Source organism: Myotis myotis, unplaced genomic scaffold (genome assembly GCF_014108235.1).
Source record: "Myotis myotis isolate mMyoMyo1 unplaced genomic scaffold, mMyoMyo1.p scaffold_m19_p_10, whole genome shotgun sequence".
Taxonomy (NCBI): Eukaryota; Metazoa; Chordata; class Mammalia; order Chiroptera; family Vespertilionidae; genus Myotis; species Myotis myotis.
Genome location: NW_023416314.1, coordinates 65,843,181 through 65,857,024, shown reverse-complemented (window position 1 = coordinate 65,857,024; position 13,844 = coordinate 65,843,181). Strand labels below are relative to the sequence as shown.

Here is a 13,844-nt window from a genome sequence, read left to right as displayed (position 1 = left end):
GAAGACTGAAGAGGCCTGGTTTCTCTGCTGCAGCTGGACCAAAGGCCTGGGTCCTAGGAGCCAGAGAAAAACCGGTGCTGGCAGCCAAGGGAAGGAAAACCTATTGTGCAAATCTTTGTTCCACGGGCGTCTAGTTAATAAATATTACCCTTGGACATGGAAGCAAAAGGAGGCTCTTAAGAAATATAATCAGTGTGTTAGGGTTTATCCCTGCATAGAAAGTAATAAAGCTACTTTTAAGTCCATTTGGTCAGTGACCATAAACTTACATTTAATACTTAACATCACATATTTGAAGCAATTTAAAAGGATTTCTTTGACAGCACACTTGAAAAGTCGAAGCAAGAGCAAATTAAAATCACCAGTTTTTTTTCACTGGTCTTGTCCAAGAATCACCACGGGGATTGCCTGTGAGATGGCACCCAGGTCCTCTCATGCCCTTAAATACTCCTGACTGCAGCTTCCCCAGGTGCTTCCAAGCCCATGCACTGAGGGAGCAGTACCTTGCTGCTCATTACTGTGTTGGAGGGAAAAAAAGATGAGAGCTTTGTGCGTTTCCCCTGCAGTTTGTGATATAATGCTCATTCCTTTTATGTGTATACAGAAAGTTAATTTTCAAATATATTTATTTTAAATATAATTTGAAAGCTGGATACAAGCATGAGGACTTTTTTTCATTGCCTTTCTCCCCTAAGAGATCTATTTGATTTAGAATAATTTTTTTTTTTTGTCTTTTGGCATGAGTTCAAGAAGACAAGAATTTCCCTTCAGATATTGATTGGAATGAACTGATATTCAATATGTGAGTTCCTATGTTTTCTTTTCCTTTTCCATATTTTCTTTCCTTCCTTTTTTGCTTTTGAATGCCCAAATCTAAGTAAACTTAGTTCTTTGAGTAGCTATGGATTAATCTATCCTTATCTGCTTCTTTTTTTAGGAAATTATATTTTCCATAAATATGTGTTCTAAAAATGTATCTCCCTGGTAACTATTTCTTTTATAACTTTTATGGGCTTCTAATTCATGTTCAAAATTGGCATTTAATAGTTTACCAAAATGATTTTAAGAGGTCTGTTTAACAGGAAATGAATAAGGGGAATGCTCTTTTGAAATCTAGCTTGAAACTTGAGATTGTTAGATGCTAGGACAGGAGGCTATGAGAAATAGTGGTGTTTTGTACTCTACTTCAGATAGAAAAATCAATGATACAAAACTATAAAAGTTTGAAAAAATGATCAAATAATTGACGAAGACAGCAATAATAAAAAGAATAAATATTGTGAAACATGGAAAATTAATTGATGACTTTGATTCATTAATTGATAAATAATTTAGTATGTCACTTGATTTAAAAACATTAGTTATTTGCAGCTGGAAGAATCCATGAATACTAATATTCCTATTTCCTGGAGAGGAAATAGATATTCATGTATCTATAAAATTACACTGAGGTCATCTGTTCTTCAAGGGTGATGAGGGCACTATAATTTTCAGTTCTTTCCTGTGACTAAATCTGTCTTCATACTCAAAATAGATATTAGTGGTTTGTATCATGGTAGATGTGTCATATCGAGCCAAAAATTAAATTTCTGTCTACTTTTCCATAATAAGAACATATCACATCTTATTTCTGTTCTACTGTCAGGTATTTAGATCACTTCTATCTTCCAAATTTAAATGAGTCTTCAACAAACACACTTCTGAATGCTTTCTGTATAGTTTTGCTCAGGTGCTCATAAAGTTTTATATGAACAGACTTAAAATTGTATTTTTATGAAGTTGATCAGTGAGAATAGTATTTCATTACTGTTTAGTTTGCATTTCCCTGAATATTTTTATATATGTTTTGGCCAGTTGGAATTTCCCTTCAGTATATTGCTTAGTAAAAGTTTTTGCTGTTTTAGAAAAATTGGTTACTTAGTTATATATTATTGATTTACAGGATTCATAAATACTCCCATTTTGCCACTTTTACAAATTTTGATTCAAATGGAATTTGTCACAGAAATTTTAGACATATTATATATATTTTACAAATTTGCCTTTTGTGCTTTGCTTAAAGAAATGTTCCTACATAAGATATAAACCCATTCTAAATTTTTCTTAAATATTTTTCTTATTTTACTTGATACATTTGCATCTTCAGCCATATAGAACATAATTTTTTGTGCCTTTGAGGAATATATTTGTTCCTCTACAGGGGTGGGCAAACTTTTTGACTGGAGGGCCACAATGGGTTCTTAAACTGGACCCAAGGGTCGGAACAAAAGCATGGATGGAGTGCTTGTGTGAACTAATATAAATTCAAAGGAAACATCATTACATAAAAGGGTACGGTCTTTTTTTTCAATAGTTTTATTCATTTCAAATGGGCCGGATCCGGCCCGCGGGCCTTATTTTGCCTGAGGCTGCTCTAGAAGGAGATTCAAAGTCCTAACATCAGTTACCAATAAGTCCATTATTTCACATCAGTTTGGAATCCCAACTTAAACATGGAATGAATTCCAGTATATTTATGTGTTTATTTATTGACTGCCTTTAAGTCCACTGTTGTGTCTCTATCAACAACTCTTTCGTTGCCATAGCTTGATAACATATTTCTGTTCTGAGAAGTAATGCCTACCTTCTTCTGTCTTCCTTTAAAAAGTAAGCTTAGCTATTCTGGATATGAATGTTTCTGAACTTTGGAACCAACTTTTCAAATTTTACAAAAAACTTTGTCAGAATTTTTGTTTTAATTATTGACTGTATTGTTTAATTTGGAAAGATTTGACATCTTTTTTATGGCTATTCCTTAACCATAAACCTGGTATATCTTTTTATGATTGCAATCCTTTTATATATTTAAATATAATTCTATATTCAAGTAAGGGATTCTATTTTTTAGGCTAGAATAGGTAACTCACAGTTAAAGAGAACTTTTAATTGTTTATTTTAAACAAATGGTACTACAGTTCAGGACAATTGCAATTGGAGTTTTGTGATAGTTCCAGAGATTTTGCATGAAGTTAGATCAAGGGTATTACTTGGGGTTGATGGATGGAATTCAAATAAAAAAAATCCATGAACTCCCTAAAATCCTATCAAAATTATCTTTGTATGCCAAATGTTCATTTTTCTAAAACAATTTCATAGGAATTCAGATGAAGTAAAAGACATTGTTCAATTAACATTATAATCCTTCATAAACAGGCTAATCAATCTGTAGGATTTATTTTTTGTAAAACTGAACTTTGAGTTTAGCAATTTTGTGATATATTTCAGATCAGGTTGCAGAGAGGAAGTAAGAGATGGTGTATAATATTTTGCACCAAAGAAGCACTTCCTTGTAACTAAAATATTCCAAGGACTTGGGCCAATGAGTGTGCAGTAAGCCTGGGAAGGAAAAAAAGTGGTTCAATTCAAGGAGCTGCAATTTGGTGAAACAGATGGAGTGAAAAAGGATTTCTGGATGCAGTTTGCTCCTTCAAGAGTGTGTCCTAAAAGCAAACACCAGAAAGGGTGACTGAAGGACAAAAAAGGTGAGAACTCCTGGGTTAGCCTGGAAAGTGAACTGGGAAATAAGGTCAATTTCAGGAAGCGGTAAATGCATTAAAAGTCCCTACAATGCAGCAACACTTCCCCCCAAAGACCTGCTTGTTGCTCTTTTTCTCCCTCCACTTAAAAAATATGTTCATGAAAAGGTTCTTTTTAAAAAAATTTTTTCTTGAATTTTTTGGTTCGATATTGGTTAATAAAGTTATATAGGCTTCAGATGTACAATTCTACATGTGTGTCATCCGTATATTGTATTGTGTGTTCACCACCCAAAGCCAAATCTCCTTCTATCCCCATTTATCCTCCCTTCACCCTCTTCTACCTCCTTCCACCCCATGTTCCCTCTGGTAATCACCACACTGTTGTCTGTGTCTATGAGGTTTTTCTTTTTCTTTGCTTAAGGCCTTTACCTCGAAAAATGTATAAAGGTTCTATGAGCACTTTCTGAGATTGTCACCCAGATGTCCAATATTTAAAATTATGATCTCACTGAAGTCTAAGGACAATACTGAACTTTCAGGATTTAGCACAGGTTTAGTCATTGGAAAGGACTGAGAATTATAGTGATGTCACAGCCCTTGAAGAACAGATTTAAAAATCACTCTTAAGTTATAATACTAAAATTGCATCTCAAAAATTTTTCAGCAAAAGGACTTTTCATCTTTTAAGTATTCATTGTGTTGTTCATGGTACATGTGGGACTTGGGATTTATCATGATTGCAATTAATTGATTATTTGTTCTTTTATTGTTACCCTCTGTTTGTTCAAATGAACTGCACTGTACTTGTAGATAGAGATCCTATTTTGTACACTGCTTACCCTTGGCACCAATTATAGTGATTGCATCATAATAAATGATCAATGCGTATTTATGGACTAGATCAGCGACTTTTAAGTCAATAATTTCAGAAAGTTGAGTGTTTCAGGTATATTAATTTCCTCCCTCTATCTGGTCAAACCCACAGAAGCCATGGGACAGGACAACATCACAGAGTTTATCCTCCTGGGACTTTTTAGTGGTGAGGATGCAAAGATTGCCTGCTTTGTGCTCTTCTCGCTGTGCTATATTACTGTTCTCTCAGGAAACCTGCTCATTCTTGTCACCATCAGGGGCAGCTGCCTCAGTGAAAAGCCCATGTACTTTTTCCTCAGCTACCTGTCCTTCATGGATGTCTGCTTCACCTCCACAGTGGCCCCCAAACTGATCACAGACTTACTGACCCAGCGGAGTACTATCTCCTACAACAGCTGCATGGCCCAGATGTTTTATGCACACTTTTTTGGTGGCACTGAGATCTTCATCTTGGTGACCATGGCATATGACCGCTATGTAGCCATCTGCAGACCTCTTTACTATATGGTCATCATGAGCAGAAAGGCGTGCTATGTCCTTGTGATGGCCTCTGTCATTGGGGGATTTATCCATTCCATCCTGCATGTATTGATTATTGTCCAACTTCCCTTCTGTGGCCCCAATCAGATAGACCACTATTTCTGTGATGTATTCCCCCTGCTGAAGCTGGCCTGCACCGACACGAGCCTGATGATTATTGCGATCATTTCCACCACCGGGGTGCTGTCCATTCTGACCTTTGTTGCCTTGGTAATTTCTTACATCATCATCCTGTCCACCCTGAAGACACGCTCCTCCGAGGGCTGCCGCAAAGCCCTCTCCACCTGTGGCTCGCACATCACTGTCGTGTTCATGTTCTTCTTGCCCGTCATCTTCACATATGTCCCCACAGCCGATTCTGTCAATAACGACAAGGTCTTTGCCTTGTTTTACACCATGATCGCCCCCATGTTTAACCCTCTCATCTACACGCTGAGAAACACGGACATGAAGAATGCCATGAGGAAAGTGTGGTGCCGAGACAAATTATTGGAAGGGAAATGAAGACTGTGGTGTGTGAGCCCATTGCAGGCCTCCTTGTATGTACAGAATTGTTAATGTCAGCAAATACAGCAGGTACCCAGAGGCGGCATGCTGCCTTCAAAGGTCGCAGGCTTGAAGAGACAAGTCCCTCAGACACTCTCCTTCTCTTCCTTTACCTTTATAAGCCTGAGTTCAGTGGAGTGGATCAGGCAACCTCCAGGTCCCCTGAAGCTCTGATATTCTGGAATTTATGTCAGGCATTTGGAATATTCTGCCCATCATAATCTCAGTCATAGTGAGCATGACAGCACTTTTATCAGGGAAAATTGTAAAGACTGCATGGTTCGGTAGTTGTGCCCTGCTTCCAGAAACAGATATCTTGACTGCGACACCTCTCACAGATAGATGGAGGTCCTAAACACTTTCTTTTTTTGAGTTTCCATTGCAATAAAAATACTTTCACATGTTGCTGAATATTTAACTCCTTACATTAACGAATCACTCTTCTAAAAGGGTGCAATGCAATGTAATTATACTGTTGGCACTATACTTACAGCAGTAATTGTAATTAGCTCTTTGTACCCTATCGCAGTGTGTTCCTGTAATTGGGAATTTCAAGTGGGATGATGAACATCTTTTTTCAATCCCACAATGTAATTCTATGACTGTATTTATGACTTCATTTTAAAATGCTCCATGAGTGTACAAATTGTTGCTCTTTATAAATGAGCAACATGGAAAATGTTCCATCCTGTGTAAGGCCTTGAGCTTAAGAAGGCACAATGCTAAAGGGGCAAATATTCCTGGGTGCATTTTGTTAATCCTTGGTGCTCCTTATGCAAATGGCATATGCTGAAGTTTTCTACAATAATGCAAATCTGTCTCCTTTCCTCTCAGGCAAGCTCTGATACTAGGAAGCAATAAAGAAGATTGAACTAAGAAGCAGGTATAGCCAACTGAAAACAGGAATAGGCAAACATCATTTTTTGGTACATTGATGTGGTTCCTTAATTTATGCAAGAATCCTCCAGCTTTGTGAATTGGAATGAACTTCTGACCTTATCTAGGGTTGTCCATTAGCGCGATGTACACCTGAGGAACTGGGTCTAGAGGGTGGGGGCACCACGATTTCAAATATGAGAGACACCGACCTTATGTATTCTCATGCTCATCCTCTTCACCACAGTCCCCACTAAGAAATTGTATTGTATGTACTGCATGTATTATTGTCCTCTGTGCAACAGGAATCCAAGTTTTCCGGTGAGGATGGCATTTGCAGAGGTTAGCCTTAGGTTGATGAAGATTTTAACAATAGTTTCTCTCTTCCAAAAGAACCCTGCCATGTGTAATCCCTGCCATGTGTAAACCCTGCCTTAAAAATTCTGGCGCTTAGAGCTAAAGTGGAGAAAGTAAAATAATGAGGTATATTGACAAGGAGATAAAGACAAAAGTAGATCAAGTCAGGGTTTAATTTTGATGTTGACCTTGTAGAATTATCCAATTCAGAAAGGTGAAGATGAACAGAAATGTCTATAGCTGTATGGGTAGGTGTCTTACTCAGATGCTTATTTTAATAAGCCCGTTATTGAAGTGTATGTAATCCACATTCTATGCTAATCCTACATGATAATAGACAAACATGATAATTGACTGTACATTCCCTGCACCTCCCATCGGCTAACCAGCACGATATGCAAATTAACTTCCAACAAAGATGGCTGCTAATTTGCATACTGCACGCAGGGGGGGACAGCGCATCCGCCAGCGCAAGAGCTGCCATCCCGGCCTCCGTGTGTGACCCTAGAAGCCGCCTGCCTGCCACTTGTCGGGCCGCAGGCTGGCCCTACAAGCCCCAGAAGCCGGCCAGAAGTCGGTGATGGGGGCGAGATAGGGGTCCCCTGCCCAGGCCTGACATCTCTGGTGGAGGTCAATCCGACAATTGGAGGGTCATGGGGGTCGATGTCTCTGGTCAAGGTGTCAGGCCTGGGCAAGGGGCCTATCTGGCAATCGGAGGGAGGTGGGGGTCCTCTTCCAGGCCTGATGCCTGGGCCAGAGGCATCAGGCCTGGGCAGGGGGCGGAGCCGGCAATCGGAGGGGTCTGGTGGTCCCCTGCACAGGCCTGATGCCTCTCGCTGATGCATCAGGCCTGGGCGAGGGTGGAGCTGGCCATGGGAGGGAGATGAGTGTCCCCTGCCCAGGCCTGACACCTCTGGTGGAGGCCTCAGGCCTGGGCAAGGGGCCAATCATTGATTGGAGGGTGATGGGGGTCGATGCCTCTGGCCAAGGCGTCAGGCCTGGATGAGGGCAGAGCCAGTGATCAGGGGGAAATAGGGGTCCCCTTCCCAGACCTGTAGCCTGGGCCAGAGGTGTCAGGCCTGGGCCGGGGGTGTCAAGCTGGCGATTGTCGTGAACTACAGAGGAAACACCTTCTCTGACCACTCATTGGCTAAGCTCCCTGTATGCCACTGGTAATATTCTTAGTAACTTGGGTAATAAGAATCCAAATAGGTGATCTAGGTTTTTTTTAACACACTCCTGAAGCAAAAAAGTGAGGTCTGCTGCTGGAGGGTTAAGAAATGTCATATCCTGTCCTAGCTGGTTTTGCTCAGTGGATAATGCGTTGGCCTGCCCACTGCTGGGTCTGGGTTCAATTCTGACTAAGGGCATGTACCTAGGTTGCAGGCTCCTCCCTGGCCTGGGCCCAGGTCAGGGCTCATGCAGGAGGCAACCAACCAAATTGTTCCTCTCACTTTGATGTTTCTCTCTGTCTTTCATTTTCTCTTCCACATTCTCTAAAGATCAATGGAAACATATCCTGAGGTGAGGGTAAAAAAAGAAAGAAAGAAAGAAAGAAAGAAAGAAAGAAAGAAAGAAAGAAAGAAAGGAAGAAAGAAAGAAATGTCATATCCTATGAAACACACATCTTGAAAATGCCTAAAGAAAGTTGTCATTATTTCATGGTGAAGGGACTGGAGTCCGTGTTGATGAAAACACCTTAGAGGCTGTGGTGACTGACAGTGGCTGCAACAGTGGGGTGATGGGGCTGGTGCCTTTCCCTGATCAGCCTGGTTGCATCCCACAAAGGGAGGCCAGACTGTGGCTCAGGCCTGCTCCCCAAGGGGAGCAGGGAGCAGGGAGTAGGACATCCCCTGAGTGCTCCCAGTATGTGATAGGGGGCAAGCTGGGCGGAGGGACCCCCCTCCCCTCCAGTGCCCAAATTTTTGGGCACCGAGCCTCTAATCCTATATAATAAAAGGATAATATGCAAATTGACCCTAACAGCAGAATGACCAGAACAACCACTGGACCAGTCACTATGAGGTGCACTGAGCACCTCTTGGTCCCTCCCCTCATCAATCAGGCACTGATCACCCAATGACGAATGGGGAACCAGGGGCTGGGTGGGGGAGGCATGGCCAGCTCTGGGCAGCTGGGGAAGATGGCCCTGATCACAGGCCAGGCCTAGGGACCATACCTGCACATGAATTTTGTGTGCTGGGCCTCTTCTACACTAATAAAAGGAAAACATTCAAATTGATAGTACCTCTGGTATGCCCACCAGCCAATCAGGGCGAGTATGCAAATTAACCCAACAAAGATGGCAGGGGCCATGGAGCTGGAGGCTTGGGTTGCCCCGGTAACGGAGGAAGTCAAGCTTCCTGCCCGAGCTGTCTGATGCTCAAGGAGGGGCTGGGGCCTGGGTCACCAGAGACCTTGGGAGTCGGGGTGGGCAGCGCCAGACACTGCCCGAAGTGTGTGGGCCCCAATCGGGGACCGGGGAAGGCGGGGCGGGCAGCATCAGATGTCCCTGCCAGACGCTGCCCGTGGGTTAATTTGCATATGCAGGCACAGAGCGAAGACTGAAGACAACTGAAGACTGAAGAGGCTTGGCTTCTCTGCTGCAGCTGGACCAAAGGCCTGGTTCCTAGGAGCCGGAGGAAAACCGGTGCTGGCAGCCAAGGGAAGGAAGACCTATTGCGCGAATCTTCGTGCAACGGGCCTCTAGTTAATAAATATTGGCCTTGGACATGGAAGCAAAAGGAGGCTCTTAAGAAATATAATCAGTGTGTTAGGGTTTATCCCTGCATAGAAAGTAATAAAGCTACTTTTAAGTCCATTTGGTCAGTGACCATAAAACTTACATTTAATACTTAACATCACATATTTGAAGCAATTTAAAAGGATTTCTTTGACAGCACACTTGTAAAGTCGAAGCAAGAGCAAGTTCAAATCACCAGTTTTTTTTCACTGGTCTTGTCCAAGAATCACCACGGGGATTGCCTGTGAGATGGCACCCAGGTCCTCTCATGCCCTTAAATACTCCTGACTGCAGCTTTCCCAGGTGCCTCCAAGCCCTGTGCACTGAGGGAGCTGGGCCTTGCTGCTCATTACTGTGTTGGAGGGAAAAAAGATGAGAGCTTTGGGCGTTTCCCAAACAGTTTGTGATATAATGCTCATTTCTTTTATGTGTATACAGAAAGTTAATTTTCAAAATATATTTATTTTAAATATAATTTGAAAGCTGGATACAAAGCATGAGACTTTTTTCATTGCCTTTCTCCCCTAAGAGATCTATTTGATTTAGAATAGATTTTTTTGTTTTGTTTTTTGGCATGAGTTCAAGAAGACAAGAATTTCCCTTCAGATATTGATTGGAATGAACTGATATTCAATATGTGAGTTCCTATGTTTTCTTTTCCTTTTCCATATTTTCTTTCCTTCCTTTTTTGCTTTTGAATGTCCAAATCTAAGTAAACTTAGTTCTTTGAGTAGCTATGGATTAATCTATCCTTATCTGCTTCTTTTTTTAGGAAATTATATTTTCCATAAATATGTGTTCTAAAAATGTATCTCCCTGGTAACTATTTCTTTTATAACTTTTATGGGCTTCTAATTCATGTCAAAATTGGCATTTTAATAGTTTACAAAATGATTTTAAGAGGTCTGTTTTAACAGGAAATGAATAAGGGGAATGCTTTTTTGAAATCTGGCTTGAAACTTGAGATTGTTAGATGCTAGGACAGGAGGCTATGAGAAATAGTGGTGTTTTGTACTCTACTTCAGATAGAAAAGCAATGATAACAAACTATAAGAGTTTAAAAAAATGATCAAATAATTGACGAAGACAGCAATAATAAAAAGAATAAATATTGTAAAACATGGAAAATTAATTGATGACTTTGATACATTAATTGATAAATAATTTAGTATATCACTTGAATTGGAAACATTAGTTATTTGCAGCTGGAAGAATCCGTGAATACTAATATTCCTATTTCCTGGAGAGGAAATAGATATCCATTTATCTATAAAATAGCACTGAGGTCATCTGTTCTTCAAGGGTGATGAGGGCACTATAATTTTCAGTTCTTTCCTGTGACTAAATCTGTCTTCATACTCAAAATAGATATTAGTGGTTTGTATCATGGTAGATGTGTCATATGGAGCCAAAATTTAAATTTCTGTCTACTTTTCCATAATAAGAACATACCACATCTTATTTCTGTTCTACTGTCAGGTATTTAGATCACTTCTATCTTCCAAATTTAAATGAGTCTTCAACAAACACACTTCTGAATGCTTTCTGTATAGTTTTGCTCAGGTGCTCATAAAGTTTTATATGAACAGACTTAAAATTGTACTTTTATGAAGTTGATCAGTGAGAATAGTATTTCATTACTGTTTAGTTTGCATTTCCCTGAATATTTTTATATATGTTTTGGCCAGTTGGAATTTCCTTTCTGTGTATTGCTTAGTAAAAAGTTTTGTAAAAAGAGATGGTGTATAATATTTTGCACCAAAGAAGCACTTCCTTGTAACTAAAATTTTCCAAGGACTTGGCCAATGAGTGTGCAGTAAGCCTGGGAAGGAAAAAAAGTGGTTCAATTCAAGGAGCTGCAATTTGGTGAAACAGATGGAGTGAAAAAGGATTTCTGGATGCAGTTTGCTCCTTCAAGAGTGTGTCCTAAAAGCAAGCACCAGAAAGAGTGACTGAAGGACAAAAAAGGTGAGAACTCCTGGGTTAGACTGGAAAGTGAACTGGGAAATAAGGTCAATTTCAGGTAGCGGTAAATGCATTAAAAGTCCCTACAATGCAGCAACACTTCCCCCCAAAGACCTGCTTGTTGCTCTTTTTCTCCCTCCACTTAAAAAACATGTTCATGAAAAGGTTCTTTTTAAAAAAACTTTTCTTGAATTTTCTGGGTTGACATTGGTTAATAAAGTTATATAGGCTTCAGAGGTACAATTCTACATGTGTGTCATCTGTATAGTGTATTGTGTGTTCACCACCAAAGCCAAATCTCCTTCTATCCCCATTTATCGTCCCTTTACCCTCTTCTACCTCCTTCCACCCCTCGTTCCCTCTGGTAATTACCACACTGTTGTCTGTGTCTATGAGGTTTTTCTTTTTCTTTGCTTAAGACCTTTACCTCGAAAAATGTATAAAGGTTCTATGAGCACTTTCTGAGATTGTCACCCAGATGTCCAATATTTAAAATTATGAGCTCACTGAAGTCTAAGGACAATACTGAACTTTCAGGATTTAGCACAGGTTTAGTCATTGGAAAGGACTGAGAATTATAGTGATGTCACAGCCCTTGAAGAACAGATTTAAAAATCACTCTTAAGTTATAATACTAAAATTGCATCTCAAAAATTTTTCAGCAAAAGGACTTTTCATCTTTTAAGTATTCATTGTGTTGTTCATGGTACATGTGGGACTTGGGATTTATCATGATTGCAATTAATTGATTATTTGTTCTTTTATTGATACCTTCTTTTGTCCAAATGAACTGCACTGTACTTGTAGATAGAGATCCTATTTTGTACACTGCTTACCCTTAGCACCAATTATAGTGATTGCATCATAATAAATGATCAATGCGTATTTATTGACTAGATCAGTGACTTTTAAGTCAATAATTTCAGAAAGTTGAGTGTTTCAGGTATATTAACTTCCTCCCTCTATCTGGTCAAACCCACAGAAGCCATGGGACAGGACAACATCACAGAATTTATCCTCCTGGGACTTTTTAGTGGTGAGGATGCAAAGATTGCCTGCTTTGTGCTCTTCTCGCTGTGCTATATTGCTGTTCTCTCAGGAAACCTGCTCATTCTTGTCACCATCAGGGGCAGCTGCCTCAGTGAAAAGCCCATGTACTTTTTCCTCAGCTACCTGTCCTTCATGGATGTCTGCTTCACCTCCACGGTGGCCCCCAAACTGATCACAGACTTACTGACCCAGCGGAGTACTATCTCCTACAACAGCTGCATGGCCCAGATGTTTTATGCACACTTTTTTGGTGCCACTGAGATCTTCATCTTGGTGGCCATGGCATATGACCGCTATGTAGCCATCTGCAGACCCCTTCACTACATGGTCATCATGAGCAGAAAGGCGTGCTATGTCCTTGTGATGGCCTCTGTCATCGGGGCATTTATCCATTCCATCCTACAGGTATTGATTATTGTCCAACTTCCCTTCTGTGGCCCCAATCAGATAGACCACTATTTCTGTGATGTATTCCCCCTGCTGAAGCTGGCCTGTACCGACACCAGCCTGATGATTATTGCGATCATTACCACCACCGGGGTGCTGTCCATTCTGACCTTTGTTGCCTTGGTAATTTCTTACATCATCATCCTGTCCACCCTGAAGACACGTTCCTCCGAGGGCTGCCGCAAAGCCCTCTCCACCTGCGGCTCGCACATCACTGTCGTGTTCATGTTCTTCTTGCCCCTCATCTTCACGTATGTCCCCACAGCCGATTCTGTCAATAATGACAAGGTCTTTGCCTTGTTTTACACCATGATCGCCCCCATGTTTAACCCTCTCATCTACACGCTGAGAAACACGGACATGAAGAATGCCATGAGGAAAGTGTGGTGCCGAGACAAATTATTGGAAGGGAAATGAAGACTGTGGTGTGTGAGCCCATTGCAGGCCTCCTTGTATGTACAGAATTGTTAATGTCAGCAAATACAGCAGGTACCCAGAGGCGGCATGCTGCCTTCAAAGGTCGCAGGCTTGAAGAGACAAGTCCCTCAGACACTCTCCTTCTCTTCCTTTACCTTTATAAGCCTGAGTTCAGTGGAGTGGATCAGGCAACCTCCAGGTCCCCTGAAGCTCTGATATTCTGGAATTTATGTCAGGCATTTGGAATATTCTGCCCATCATAATCTCAGTCATAGTGAGCATGACAGCACTTTTATCAGGGAAAATTGTAAAGACTGCATGGTTCGGTAGTTGTGCCCTGCACCCAGAAACAGATATCTTGACTGCGACACCTCTCACAGATAGATGGAGGTCCTAAACACTTTCTTTTTTCGAGTTTCCATTGCAATAAAAATACTTTCACATGTTGCTGAATATTTAACTCCTTACATTAACGAATCACTCTTCTAAAAGGGTGCAATGCAATGTAATTA

General features: G+C 40.7%; 2 protein-coding genes across 2 annotated transcripts; both read left to right on the top strand.

Moving 5' to 3' along the window:
• The first annotated feature begins 4,508 nt into the window (after positions 1 to 4,508).
• LOC118664066 (olfactory receptor 4P4-like) lies at positions 4,509 to 5,435 on the top strand. The gene has a single exon (XM_036323960.1). It carries the CDS (start codon positions 4,509 to 4,511, stop codon positions 5,433 to 5,435), a length of 927 nt encoding a protein of 308 aa, XP_036179853.1.
• Positions 5,436 to 12,405: 6,970 nt separating this feature from the next.
• LOC118664055 (olfactory receptor 4P4-like) lies at positions 12,406 to 13,332 on the top strand. The gene has a single exon (XM_036323952.1). The coding sequence runs from the start codon at positions 12,406 to 12,408 to the stop codon at positions 13,330 to 13,332; it is 927 nt and encodes a 308-aa protein (XP_036179845.1).
• The last annotated feature ends 512 nt before the right edge of the window (positions 13,333 to 13,844 follow it).